This window comes from Xenopus laevis, chromosome 4L (genome assembly GCF_017654675.1).
Source record: "Xenopus laevis strain J_2021 chromosome 4L, Xenopus_laevis_v10.1, whole genome shotgun sequence".
Lineage (NCBI taxonomy): Eukaryota > Metazoa > Chordata > Amphibia > Anura > Pipidae > Xenopus > Xenopus laevis.
Genome location: NC_054377.1, coordinates 104,568,559 through 104,581,442, shown reverse-complemented (window position 1 = coordinate 104,581,442; position 12,884 = coordinate 104,568,559). Strand labels below are relative to the sequence as shown.

At 37.2% G+C, this 12,884-nt stretch overlaps 1 protein-coding gene across 6 annotated transcripts in view; it reads left to right on the top strand.

Annotated features, from left to right (window-relative positions):
• The window catches only part of pbx1.L (pre-B-cell leukemia homeobox 1 L homeolog), a 94,192-nt gene extending 87,178 nt beyond the window's left edge, over window positions 1-7,014 (top strand). For all 6 annotated transcript variants that reach the window (XM_018258633.2, XM_018258629.2, XM_018258632.2 and 3 more), the window contains one exon: window positions 4,618-7,014. Coding sequence is in view for 3 of the 6 variants with exons in the window: in XM_018258629.2 (XP_018114118.1) it covers window positions 4,618-4,710 (93 nt within the window). In the remaining 3 variants the exon portion in view is untranslated. The remainder of the gene's footprint in view (window positions 1-4,617) is intronic.
• The last annotated feature ends 5,870 nt before the right edge of the window (window positions 7,015-12,884 follow it).

The window sequence follows — 12,884 nt, the reverse complement described above, 5'->3', positions numbered from 1 at the left end:
TACATATACAGTTTTGGGACCTGTTATCCAGAATGCTCGGGACATTTTTCGGATAAGGGGTGTTTTTGTAATTTGTATCTCCATACCTTAAAGTGATAATGACACTAAAAATTTTCTTCTCAAAATATTGATCTAAATGAAAAGGTACCTATAGGTGATGTTGATCATTTTTTGCTGATAGTTATACTTTTGTAAGTAAGTTACTTGAAGTTCCTAAACCTGACTTTTTTGTCAACCTGACTGTCCCTTCTTAACCTGTCAGTTAAGCTGGCCATAGATGTTGAGATTTTTAAAAGATCCGATCCTCATCGTGAGACCTCGATTTTCTCAGAGCGATCGTACGAATTGACCATCAACTAAAAGTCCATTTGCCAGGAAAACAAAGGGGCGCTGCCTGCTTGGCCCTGCAAACATAGATAGATTGCACTGGGACCGAAAAAGATTTTTTGACCTGGCCGATCAATTTCCTGACAGATGTCGGCTGAAAAATCGTAAGAGGTACGATCGTTCGAATCCCACTAACCACACGATAATGTCGAAGGATTGGTTGGTCTTCCTTAAAATCGGTCGTTCGCCAAGAAGAATCGTCGCGTCAATGGGGAGCTTTAGAGTTTCTAATGCTAACAGACTTCTGCTGCACAAATATGGCAGCCCCTTCATAGAGGAACAGGGTAGTAAGAAAGGTAATGTAAAAGCATCAGGCAAATACTTTTATGGCAAAATTATAAATATCATTCAAAGATAATGTTATGATAGATAATAAAAAAAGGTTATTTTCTGATGTCAGTATCTCTTTAAGTATTTAAACCCAATAGAATATATATCACATGACAAGTAGACTAAGAATAATGTCATAAGAAATTAATGGAATAACATGATATAATCCTTAGACATTCCCTGCTTTGTAATATATAATCCAGGGATCTCACCCTGTAATATTGTGAAGTCCAACTTTTTCAGACAGCTTCAAGTTAAAGAGAACAAATATTCAGACACCTTGCACTCAGTCTGCCATCAATACTATTTGTTCTTTTTCTTCACAATGACCCCACACAATACTGAGTGACATTTTCTGTGCATTAAGAAGAAGCAAAAGAAAGAGATGATCTTGTGACATGGCAATTACTGTTGTGAGATAGACCAAGCGAATGAGAGGAGGGAGCTAAACCAGGCCACTGTGATTACAGAGAGAGGCTGCCTCTAAATAATATGTTGGGAAATGAAAGGCTGCCAGGTTCTGCTCAGAGGTGGACCTAGAAATCCATACAGTGTCCTTGAATCAGGTAGGAACCATTAGAGAGAGGATTTCACCTTCTGTGTTGTAGGGAATAAAGAGGAAATGCAAGCTGACATGGATAGATAAAATAAATGGGTATTCTTAGTTAATATCAATGCTAAAACAGATAAAAGTTATAGGGCAGTACAAGTTAAATGTTCTGCTTCATCTTTGTTTTTGAAAAATGGCCAAGGTGACCCAAATTGGCAATTAATATTAGTGTTATAAAAGAAAACATTATAATAAAAAAAATAAAAAAAATTTGTTTTTCTTGCTCTGCCAGTTGATATCCTGCAAATATAGAACAGTGAAATAAATCTACGAGACACATGAATGATGATTAGGACATCTTGGTTAATATCAAAATGAGAAATTCACAGGCACAAAAGGGCAAGTGCAGCAGGACAAATCCTTGCAAGTTTTTGAGAAAGTCTAAAAAAAAAAAAAAGTTCAAAAGGTTGCCCTACTGCACATGCCTTGTGTGCCGGTGAATTTCTTTTTTTATGGGCTTATTCATCAAAATTCGAGTTTGTGTAATGTTAGAGGTTTTTACTAGTGCAAATAAACACTCGTCTTAAAAAATTGTGAAAAAAAATTGAATAGCTCGAGTTCACTCTTTTCATTTTCAATGAGTCAAAAACGTTTAACATAAAAACTCGCATTGAAAAAAACAATAAAATTGACAGCTCCCATTGACTTCAACATGAACTCTGCTGCTTTTAGATGGCGATGTTTTACATTAAAGCTTTACACATTTTTTGTGCTTAATAAATATGCTTAATAAATATTTGCTTTTCTAAGCATAATTCAAATTCACAAGTTTATCTACAAAAAAAATTCAATTCAATGAAAAAAAAAACTTTGATAAATCTCCCAGAGGGAGGCTAGTAGGCATTGGATAGCAAAGGAGCCAACAGCAGTTCACTTTTTGAGGCTACATAGGATCATTTGTATTTGGAGAGAGGAATCGGTCAATATTTATCAGAAACTATATAACAAACTTTGATACTCGGAGTCTCATGCAAAGGCATACCCTTACAAGTTTCTGTGTGTTTGGCATTTACACACTTTCTTGGATCTTGTCCTTTATTTTGCCTTGAGTGCATATAGGCAAAAAAACTGAAATGCTGAGTGAACAGTGACATAATGAATTAAAGGCCCAAGAATGATTTGTTCAAACTTACTTTTATCTGATGTAGTACCAGTGAATTGCAGGAAAGCTGATTTCAGATATTTAAAAAGGGCAATTATACTCCTGAAATGGGAACATTAATTGAAGGTTTAAGAGGCACAATGAAGATTATATTCTAGATAATGGCATTATAATTAGTAATCAGCATGTTTTCTGAAGGAAAGATCATTTCAGATTTACTTGCTTTTTATGATGTAGAGATAGGAAGGTGAACAGTGGGGTTACAGTAGATGCAGATTTTGCTATAGCTTTTGATATAGTGCCTAAAAGGAGATTTGCTCAGACTGTCGGGCAACAAGTCTCCCGAAAATACCGTACCCCTACACTTAGGGGCAGATGTAAGGGTCGAATATCGAGGGTTAATTAACCCTCGATATTCGACTAGGAACTAAAATCGTTCGACTTCGAAGTCGAACGATTTAGCGCAAATCCTACGATCGAAGGATTAAATCCTTCGAATCGAACGATTCGAAGGATTTTAATCCAACGATCGAAGGAATATCCTTCGATCAAAAAATCTCAGGCAAGCCTATGGGGACCTTCCCCATAGGCTAACATTGACTTCGGTAGCTTTTAGCTGCCGAAGTAGGGGTTCGAAGTTTTTCTTAAAGAGACAGTACTTCGACTATCGAATGGTCGAATAGTCGAACGATTTTTAGTTCGAATCGTTCGAGTCGTAGTCGTAGTCGAAGGTCGAAGTAGCCCAAAAAACACTTCGAAATTCGAAGTTTTTTTAATTCGAATCCTTCACTCGAGCTTTGTAAATGTGCCCCTTAAATTGCTGCAAGTAAATCACATTAGTTGTGGAGATGCGACTCAATTGCAGAGAAATATATTGTTTTTGCATTTTCTTGAAATGAAGCTGAATCTCTAACATTTGCAGCGATTCAAATGTTTGAGAAGGTGGTGGAATTTTGGGGAGATCTGTTCATTAATGAATTGGAAGAGGGCTTTGAAAGCATTGTATTTGATTTTACCCATCATAACAAATGATGTAGGACAATTGAATCGATCCAGGATTCAAAAACAAGCTGACAACTTATACCATCCAGACAAATCCTTAATAGAGAAGGACCTAGGGGTATTTGTGGATGATAAACTAAGAAGTAGCACAAGATGCCAATTAGCATTATGAAAGACCAGAAAAGTATTATTCTGTGTGATATAAATAGAGAAACTACAAAGAAAAGCAACAATAGTGATAAAGGTAACGGAAGGTCTCCAGTTTGAAAACAAATGCAGCTTCTTATGATCACTATGGGGCATATAAGGGTGAAATGGAGCTTGCTAAAGTTCTCCATGACTTTTTATTAACTTACTTTTATAGGCCTTTTAGGAGCCATGTTTATCACCCAGTAGAGAGCTGTAAAATTTCCCCCTGGCAAACTGCGACAAGCTCTTTTTTCAGTGTTTAAGAAATATAACCCCTATGTTTTAACATGTAACGAGACCATATCATAAACTTTTTTTTACCAGCTGAGCCTTGAAGAGTACACAGAATCATCACATGACAGTGTAAGAAGACACAGCAGCTTAGGGTGCAAAAAAGGTCTTTTGCAGTGAGTGCTGTGAAGTTGTGGAATTCTCTCGCTGATGTGGTTGTTCTTGTAGATACATTAGATAGTTCAGGAAAGCCTCTGTACCAAGTGAGAAATAACAAACTTATTGAATTTAGTAAAAGTGTCATTTTTGTGAATCCAGGGACTGTTCCAAGTGCCCTTTTGCAGTCAGGAAGGAATTTGTGCTGTCCTTTAAAACAACCTGAAAAGGCTTTAGATGGTTTTGTTTTCACCTTTCTCTTGATGAGCTAGAAGTTAGGCAGGTTTCATAAAGCCACAAGGTTAAATATGTTAGATGTGTGTCTTTTTATAGCCTCATCTACTGTTACCATGTTAACGTGTTGCCTTCATTTGCTGCTGCTTGTTTTGAAAATTATAAAAAGTGCATTCTTTTTGCCCTCAATGAGATGAAGCGACTCACATGAATTAGTACCAAAGCTGTTGTGACAAAATAATGTATTTAGAGAACAAAAATTTTTTGTTGATAATCATGCCCATGATAGAATGACAAATTTGACATCTGAAAATGTTAATTACTATCACAATAATTAATTGTTGAAGCATGTGACATGATTGTTTATGTTTTGCAGGCTAATGGGGGGTGGCAGGATGCAGCTACCCCTTCTTCTGTGACTTCTCCAACAGAAGGACCCGGCAGTGTCCACTCTGATACCTCTAACTGAGTTGCAGGCTCCTACATCATCATTCTCAAAAGCCAGATTCCATCCCTTCCCTCTCACTCCAGATGGCCACTGTGGGGATGCAGAAAACAGCAACCTCATCTGACATGCCCATCAGCACTCCCTTCACTGTCAATCATGATCTTCTTCTGTCTCCATGCCTTGCTCAGTTTGCGTTAATGAATGATTCAGAAGTACTGACACCATTTAAGGACTTTTTGAATTAAGTGAAAAGAAACTAAAACATGGAGAAATTGGATGTGGGTAGGGAGCAGGATCCATGTGGTGATTTAAAATTGGCTGCACATTTGCACGAAATCAGCCATCTTTAAATTATCTGCAGAACGGGATTTGCATATAAAGAAACACAAACTGTATGTTCATTCTTGGAAAAGTATTTTTTTACTTGAGTCTGGCATATTGCTACTCCACTAACCACCTGAGCCTACACAGGAGCACCCTATTAGATTAAAACATTTCATCAAGAACCTGCCTTTTGTTTATTTTTGAAAAACCTTCTTTTTTTGGATCTGTTCATATAAGTCAGTTCATTAATAGATGGAGCATTGAACTGAGCACCATGTGTGTCCTGGGGTCACTCTTGAATGTTTAACCTCTTCACCTCTTACAGTCTTATCTACTGCATCATCATGGAGAGGCCACTGGTAATAGTGAGGAATAAGGCCTAGATTTGCTTCATAGGTAGGATGCACAGAAGACCACTTGGAGGTAATTCACTGGCAGAAACTACATGGGAGATGGTGGTGAAGAGCTTGCTTCCTTTAGAGGTTTCTTGCTTTAATACTATTGGCAGCTGGTCCAGTTGTGGATGAAGATGCTACTAAGCTCCCTGCTAAGACATCAATGAAGCAGACCTCATTACATCTGTTCAACTGCACTCTGCCTCCCAGGTGCTAGTCTCTGTTCCACAGTATCCTCTGCCCTTCAACATCCAAGGTTTAATCAGAATTTTTGTTTTTTCCATCCGCTTCCTACTCAGAATTCCTTTGATGGTTATCGCTCCCTTGTCTGGACATTGCTTTTTCTCATCATATTTCTAATTATGAAAATGAGGGCAAAGCCCATTAGTTCTTTTGGATAATTATTCCATACTCTTTTACGTTGCTATCCATGTATTTAGCTGAAGAAACTCATCCTTATCCAGAAATTTCTAGGCCTCTCACCCAACACTGAAACTTTTGCCTGTTGTATAGTTATTATGCTGTACCTAGACATTGTTCTTAATACACAATTTCCTTCCCTCTGTTTCATTTTTGAAACATCATTCTGCACAGAACTTGAGGTACACTCCTCTGTGACATTATTTCTCCATTTTACCACTCCTGCCATGGAACTGACCCCATGGACATCACTCTGTGCCACCCTCCTTAATAGTCTTCACTTGTTCAACATTGACCTTGGTAAATCGTCCTGGCTGGCAGCTTTCAAAAGCACCCACAAGGTGTGTCAGAAATCCATGTTTGATACCAAAAATCTGCACATACTCGCACAGAGGAAAAAAGGACACAGAGGGAAGTGTTCAGCTTTATTAACATTCACATAACTTGTGTATCATTGATTGTTATATTTGGGATAAACATTTGATGCTGGATGTTCTTGTATATTCTGAAGAAAAAAAAAGAATTGACAAAAAAAAGAAGGAAAAACATGTCAAAAGCCAAAAAATCTTCTTGGGTTTACTAATGTTTATTACATTAAAAAAAATTGCCCCCCCCCCAAAAAAAAAAAAAAATAAGTTCCAGAGATCACACCCATTTAGCATGGAAATAGGTTGCTGATTTCTATTTTTTGTCTTTCATATTTCTTGCTTAATTTTAACACATACACTCACGCACACACACAAAAACAAAACTACCTACATGTGATTTTATTTTATTCTTTTAACACCCACGCGTTTGTGAGTTAACACAATGCTAGAGAAATGTAGTTGGGCACCTTTTACTTTTGTTTAATTTTTATTTTCTATAGGGTGGGAAAGGGGACGGGCACAGGGTTTGGGATGGATTTGGGTTAAAGGGTGGGGCAGTTTCCAGGTTTGACCCCTTTACAAGCAGAGGAGTCTACAATATATACTGTATATTCACCTCTCATAGTAAGGGGGGTTACTAAAGCAGGCTTAAAAAATTCTGCTAGCTGAATTCATTTTGTAAACTAAATTTAAAACATTTTAAAAAGTATGAAAAAATGTTGGAAAAAGTTGGAATAGTCAAACAATTATAGGTACATCATAAAATGTACATTTAATAACTTTTCTGAGAACGAGAAATAAATTCTTTTTTTCCTGTTTTCAGCTTTTTCTGAATCATATATTGTCTACAAAATATCCTTTAAAGGGCACATGGTAATAGTCATAAAGCCTTTCAATACATTCAAAAACTTTTGCCGTTCAGTTTTTTATATTGGTTCACATTAAAAAAAAAAAAAAAAATCTCTGTGGATTTTTGGGCTACTTACTGGACATTGTACCTGATTTACAGGGATGGGACCTGTTATCCAGAATGCTTGGCAGTTGGGGGTTTTCTATATAAGGGATGTTTCTATAATTTGTATCTCCATATCTTAAGTCTGATAAATAAATAATTTAAACATTAAATAAACCCAATCGGTTTGTTTTGCCTATAATTAGGATTAATTATATCTTAGTTGGGATCAAGTACAAGATACTGTTTTATTATTACAGAGAAAATACTTTTTAAAAATGTTAATTATTCAATTTAAATTGAGTCTAGGAGACAGCCTTCCCATAATTCAGAGTTCTCTGGAAAATAAGTTTCTGGATAACGGATCCCATACCTGTACTATAATATATTCTAAATTGCAAACAAGTCTTTATTCATTGCAGTAGTTGACTGACTACTGCAAATAATAAAATGAAAACAAAAATCTGATTCTAAATTGCACCATTGGAGTTACCCATAGCAACCCAAGAAAGAAAAGCATTTTCTGATGTCTGTGTGAGATGGAGTAAGATACCTTTTAAGAAAAATTATGAACTTTTGAAGAGTCACTTTATGTTTGTGCAAAGAAATCCATTTGTCATTCACGATGGGTTTAATAACTAGTCTTGTGCCAGACATACTTTTTGCCTATTTATTTAATCCCGAAAAAGTGATGTCTTGGGCTAAATTTTGCAAACAGGGAAACTGAAGCCACTCCATGTTTCATTCATACGAGATATATAATTAGATTATGCATAATAGCTTCCTGCTAACAAAGTAGGCACAACAAAGGGGGAAGGGGCTTGATTGTATACTTATTTCCTTGTTTTATCTTTTTAGCTCAGGAAATAACATACACCATAGATTTTGTCCTTCATGACAAAGCAAGATCAGTTACCCCCTTATATGAAAGGTTCATATTTATTATAATTTTTTTTAGGATGACTGTAGTGAATTCAACAATGAGTGAAGGGTTTAAAGTTTGGATAAAGCTGATCATACATGGGTTGACATCAGTTGAAGACGTCTGTCTGTCAGTCAGGTTTGAAATCCATTTCGTTGAGGGCCTCATCACTCTGTTGATATGGTTTTCTACTGATAAGTGCATAAGACCATAACAATGTGACTAAACAATAAGACCAACTATATTTGGCCCACCACCGTGGTAACTTAAATATTGAAGTCTATCCCATGAGGCATAGACTTCAGTACTTAAACTGACTGTTTCAATATGGGATTATCTGATGATACATACTGTTCCAAAAAAAAAAAAAAAACGATTTTGTTGAAATATGAAGAGTTGGGTGGTTTTATGTGATGTAAGGACCTGTAATATTTAGGGATATAGTTCCACTTTAGTTGTCAACGTTGACTTTTACAAGCTTGTAGTAAGGATGCAAACAGATTTTCTGGAAAGAGGAGATGACAATGGCAAATGCTGCACCCAATTCATTAGTTTCACAGTCTTTAACATCATAATTGATCGCAAGTTCTCCTAAGGTAGGTGCTTTCCATCATTTATAAGCACAGGTATGCATAGCCTCAAAGCTCAAACATTTACTATCCAGAAAGCACATCAGGACAAGACCAAAGTTTGGTCATAAATACGTAGACAAGACCAGAAGTTCTGGAACAATATGCTCTTGAAAGATGAGGCACAGATAGATGGGCCTCGGCAACTTACCGTCATAGAATCCACTATGAATTCTTCATTGTACCAGAGGGTGCTTGAGTGGACCTTGCAACATAATGATCCTAAAAGTTACAGTAAATCCCACAAGAATTAGCTAATAAAATGGTTCTGGAATGGTCAAGCCAACAGCTGGACCTAAATAGAGACAAGATGCTGTGGGGATCATTTAAAACGGGCTGTGCATCCAATAAACACTTAACATTGCACAGCTGAAGAAATTCTGCATGAAGATGTTTGAAAAATATTCTTCTAGTCAATGTCAGAAACAGGTAGACAGTTATAAGACATCCTTAATGGATGTTGTTTCTGCCAAGGGGCAGGTGACCCTATACCAGGTATTAGAGCCAAAGATGTACTTACTTTCTCCACAGAAAAAAATGGCATTTCTATTTGTTAAAAAATATAATTACAAAGTAAATTTACCTTTTTTTATTTAGTTACATCACATCACCTTTATCTGTACTTTTTGAATGAAGATCAAATATTGATGTCGACATCTGTTGAAAAGAAAAAAACTTTACATGGGTGTACTCAAATGACTGTATGTTTAGTTCTGAGGTTGGTTTGTTCCTAAGATACTGTTCTCTTCCACTATGAGAATATCTGTATGTTCATTTTTTTTATTTTTGGACATAACATAAATTCATCTTTATTTCCTTTACCGTGTTAAATCCATTGTAGGAGATGTACTGTATGTCCCTCTCTTGTGGTAGGGAGTGTTGAACATATCCATATTATCTTGTTTCTTCTTTCATATTTTTCATCAACAAAAATGGTGGAGTAGAGTAGAATTTACTTTGTGAGCATCCTGGGGGGAGGCATAAAAATAAAAATGCTTGATTCTTTGCCCCTTTGAATAAAACCAGTTGGTACTTTAGCATTTTATATAATGAATGGTTGTAAAAATAAACCTAATCCAATTGTCAGGGACTAGACTTAAAAAGGAAAAACTTTTACTGAATAACTTCAATACAATTTTCAGGTGCTTAAAAAATGTTAAATCATAGATTTCAAAGAAAGAGGGCCCTACCATGGGTATTGGTCTAGCTGTGGCTAAAATAAGCTCTTGCTATTCTTCATGTAACGCATCTTGAGAATCCATCCAGCATTTCAGGGTTAAACACCAAGATTCAATGATGGATTTGCCTGCCTCAGATGCTTTATATCTAATAATGGCAAATTAACATTTAAACCTCAGAAAATAAGTACGCCAGTTTCATGGTGTAGCCATCGGTTCAATACAGGGTCTGCCTGTGTAGGTCCATCTTAAATGATCTGTAAAGCTGAGCATCTCCAAGCTAGTTATTTCCCCTTTGGTAAAAAAAAAAATCAGCTCCAAGGGCCTTTTCAGATGAATGAGCTCATCTAGTAATTCACACTGGGACAATGATGAGCCTAATAGTGAGTGATGGCTGCTCCGTTATGAAGCAATCTGCTCACTGCTGTGGCTTGCAGACAGTTTCAGGGAAGAACTTGTGACCCCCCCCCCTCCCCATTACAGAAGTTGGAACACATCATGCAATGCATGCAATGTTTCCTCCAAACAAGTTATAAATTAAGTGTACACACATTTTTAGTCTCAATACATATAGGGAGTATCCATTTTTATTTTTTGCAAAGCATTTCATATACTGTAAATCACTAAGGGCTTAGTTAAAGATAACACTTAAATAGCAGTGATTAGTGAGCATTTGCTTGGGCAATTTCCTGTTTTTCTATGTTAAGAAGTGACATGGAACCAATGGGAGGGCTTGCTATGCTGAAAACCTCTGTGTGCTATAATAATTATTATTTATTACCACACTTTCAGATGTATTAGACTGAACTCAAGGTTGTAGACTTGCATCCAAACATGCTGCTTGCACTTCCACAATTACACCCAGCGTCAATGTATCAGTCTTGAGCCAATCATGCACAGTACCTATTGATGTTATGGAACCCTGCAGCTAATGCCATCTTAGGCGTGGAAGTAATTCCAGGGTTCCCACAGTTGGTTGGGCCAATAGACTCTACAGACATGCCCAGCAAAATGGAGGTTAATACTGTTGCTTGTTGTAAGTTGTGTGAGTTGAAAACGTGGTTTTAATAGGGTTCTTTTTGATACATGGCACAGATAAATGGACAAGAATGTGCTTGGGTGCAGTGATGCTGGAATTCTGGGGGAAATGCTACATGATGTGGAAAACACATGGCCAATTGTCACCAAAAATTGCACACTGCACACTGCACGCGGTAAGTGCCTTCTTGTTTTTTTGTAGAAAGCAGGCCAGCTCTTCTATCTGAGTGTGAATCAGAACCACTAAACTGTATGTTTGGAGCAAAGTACCCAAGCCCCATGGTCAATTTGGTGGGGGACACTGTGGCTGCAGGTCAGTACACCCCATGCTTTTGTTTTCTAGGGAAAGAAGACTTTATCTGGACTTGTAACTAGCTAATAGTATAGATGATTTAATGGTCTCCTGTATAAAGTCAATATTTTACACAGTTTTTAATTATAAAACACTTTGTTACAGAGGCTTTAGAAACAGTATTTTTATTGAGATGACCCTCTCCTCATTTGTATGGAAAGCAGCAGGAATCCTGGGAATGATTCCATCATGACATTTTCACGGTATACTTTATATCCTTTAACTGGCACACTGGGTTATAAGGCACATCCAAGGCAGTTGGGTGTTCCAAATGATCAGTTTCAAACTATCGATCACTTTTACCCTTTTTGGGTTTGTCAGTGCAACATGAAAATGGAGATTTCAGGAGTAAAATTTGGTTTCCTTCCAAGAATTCCTTCAACTTTGCAGAAGCCACATCATACCCACATGAGTGGGTATTGCCTGGGAGATGGGAGGGACTGGTTTTGTTGCTCCTCACACCAGGTGAATACACCCCATGTGCAACAAAGAGGAACTACTGTGAAAAATCTTTCAGGATTCCCCTCTTAGGCTAAGGCCACAGTAGGCGATAGCGCCGCGATTTGACTCGCGGCGACTTTTCGCTGCGACTTTTAAGCCGCAATCGCTGGGGAAACTTTTGCGCTGGCGTCTATGGGGAATCGCAAAAAATCGCCAGCGTAAAAACACACGCGGCGATCTTTTTTCTATTGTCGCTCGAAATCGCCTAGCGAGGCAATTTCGAGCGACAGTAGAGAAAAGATCGCCGCGTGTGTTTTTACGCTGGCGATTTTTCGAGTCAAATCGCGGCGCTATCGCCTAGTGTGGCCTTACCCTTAGGAGTCTCTGTACATACAGGAGTCAGATTTCGATTGATAGATCAGGTAGAGTGATGTGTGCTCCCTTTGCTTAAACAATGTATTTGAGACGAGTATTTTAAAGTAATCAACTCTAACACAAAGCCTGCATCTAGAGAGACCGATTGATGAAAGTGAAGAGGAAATTTATTTGAGAAAATGTACATAATGTTTGATTATTATTTAGAAAGTTTCTTATTTCCATGAGATGAAGCTTATAGTAAATTTTCATTTTCACGATAGTTCCCTTTTAAAAGTGAAGGCCAAAAAACAAAACAAAATCACGGCACTTCATATTGCTGGGAATTTTGCACCTTTTAACAAAGCTTCTAAAGCTACTGCTTATTCACCACTAAATACTGTTCCCCCTAAAGGTATTTATGACACACTTTTCACAGCAGCCACATGAATTCTAAAATGTGAAAAAAGGCCTTATAAGCCTATTTCACAAAAAAAAAAAGTATTTCAGTGCTGCTAGACAAAATAGAAGAGTTAAAGTGGAAACTAAATTATTTTACATAAGAAGTATAAAATTGATATATGTAGACGAACGGCTTTGGACGCTAACCCCCTCACCCTTTGTTTTAGAGCTAGAAGTGGGGGGGGGGGCATAGTATAGACTAGAAAATTTATCACAAAGGGAATTTCTAGCTTGTACAGAGGTTGAGGAGAAGGCCACACTGAAGATGCAAGATAGATTTACAAGCACTTATTTGAGCAGAAAGACAGAGAAAGAAATTGCAGAAGAAGGAAACATGGTCAAGCCAGTGAAAGGACAGCC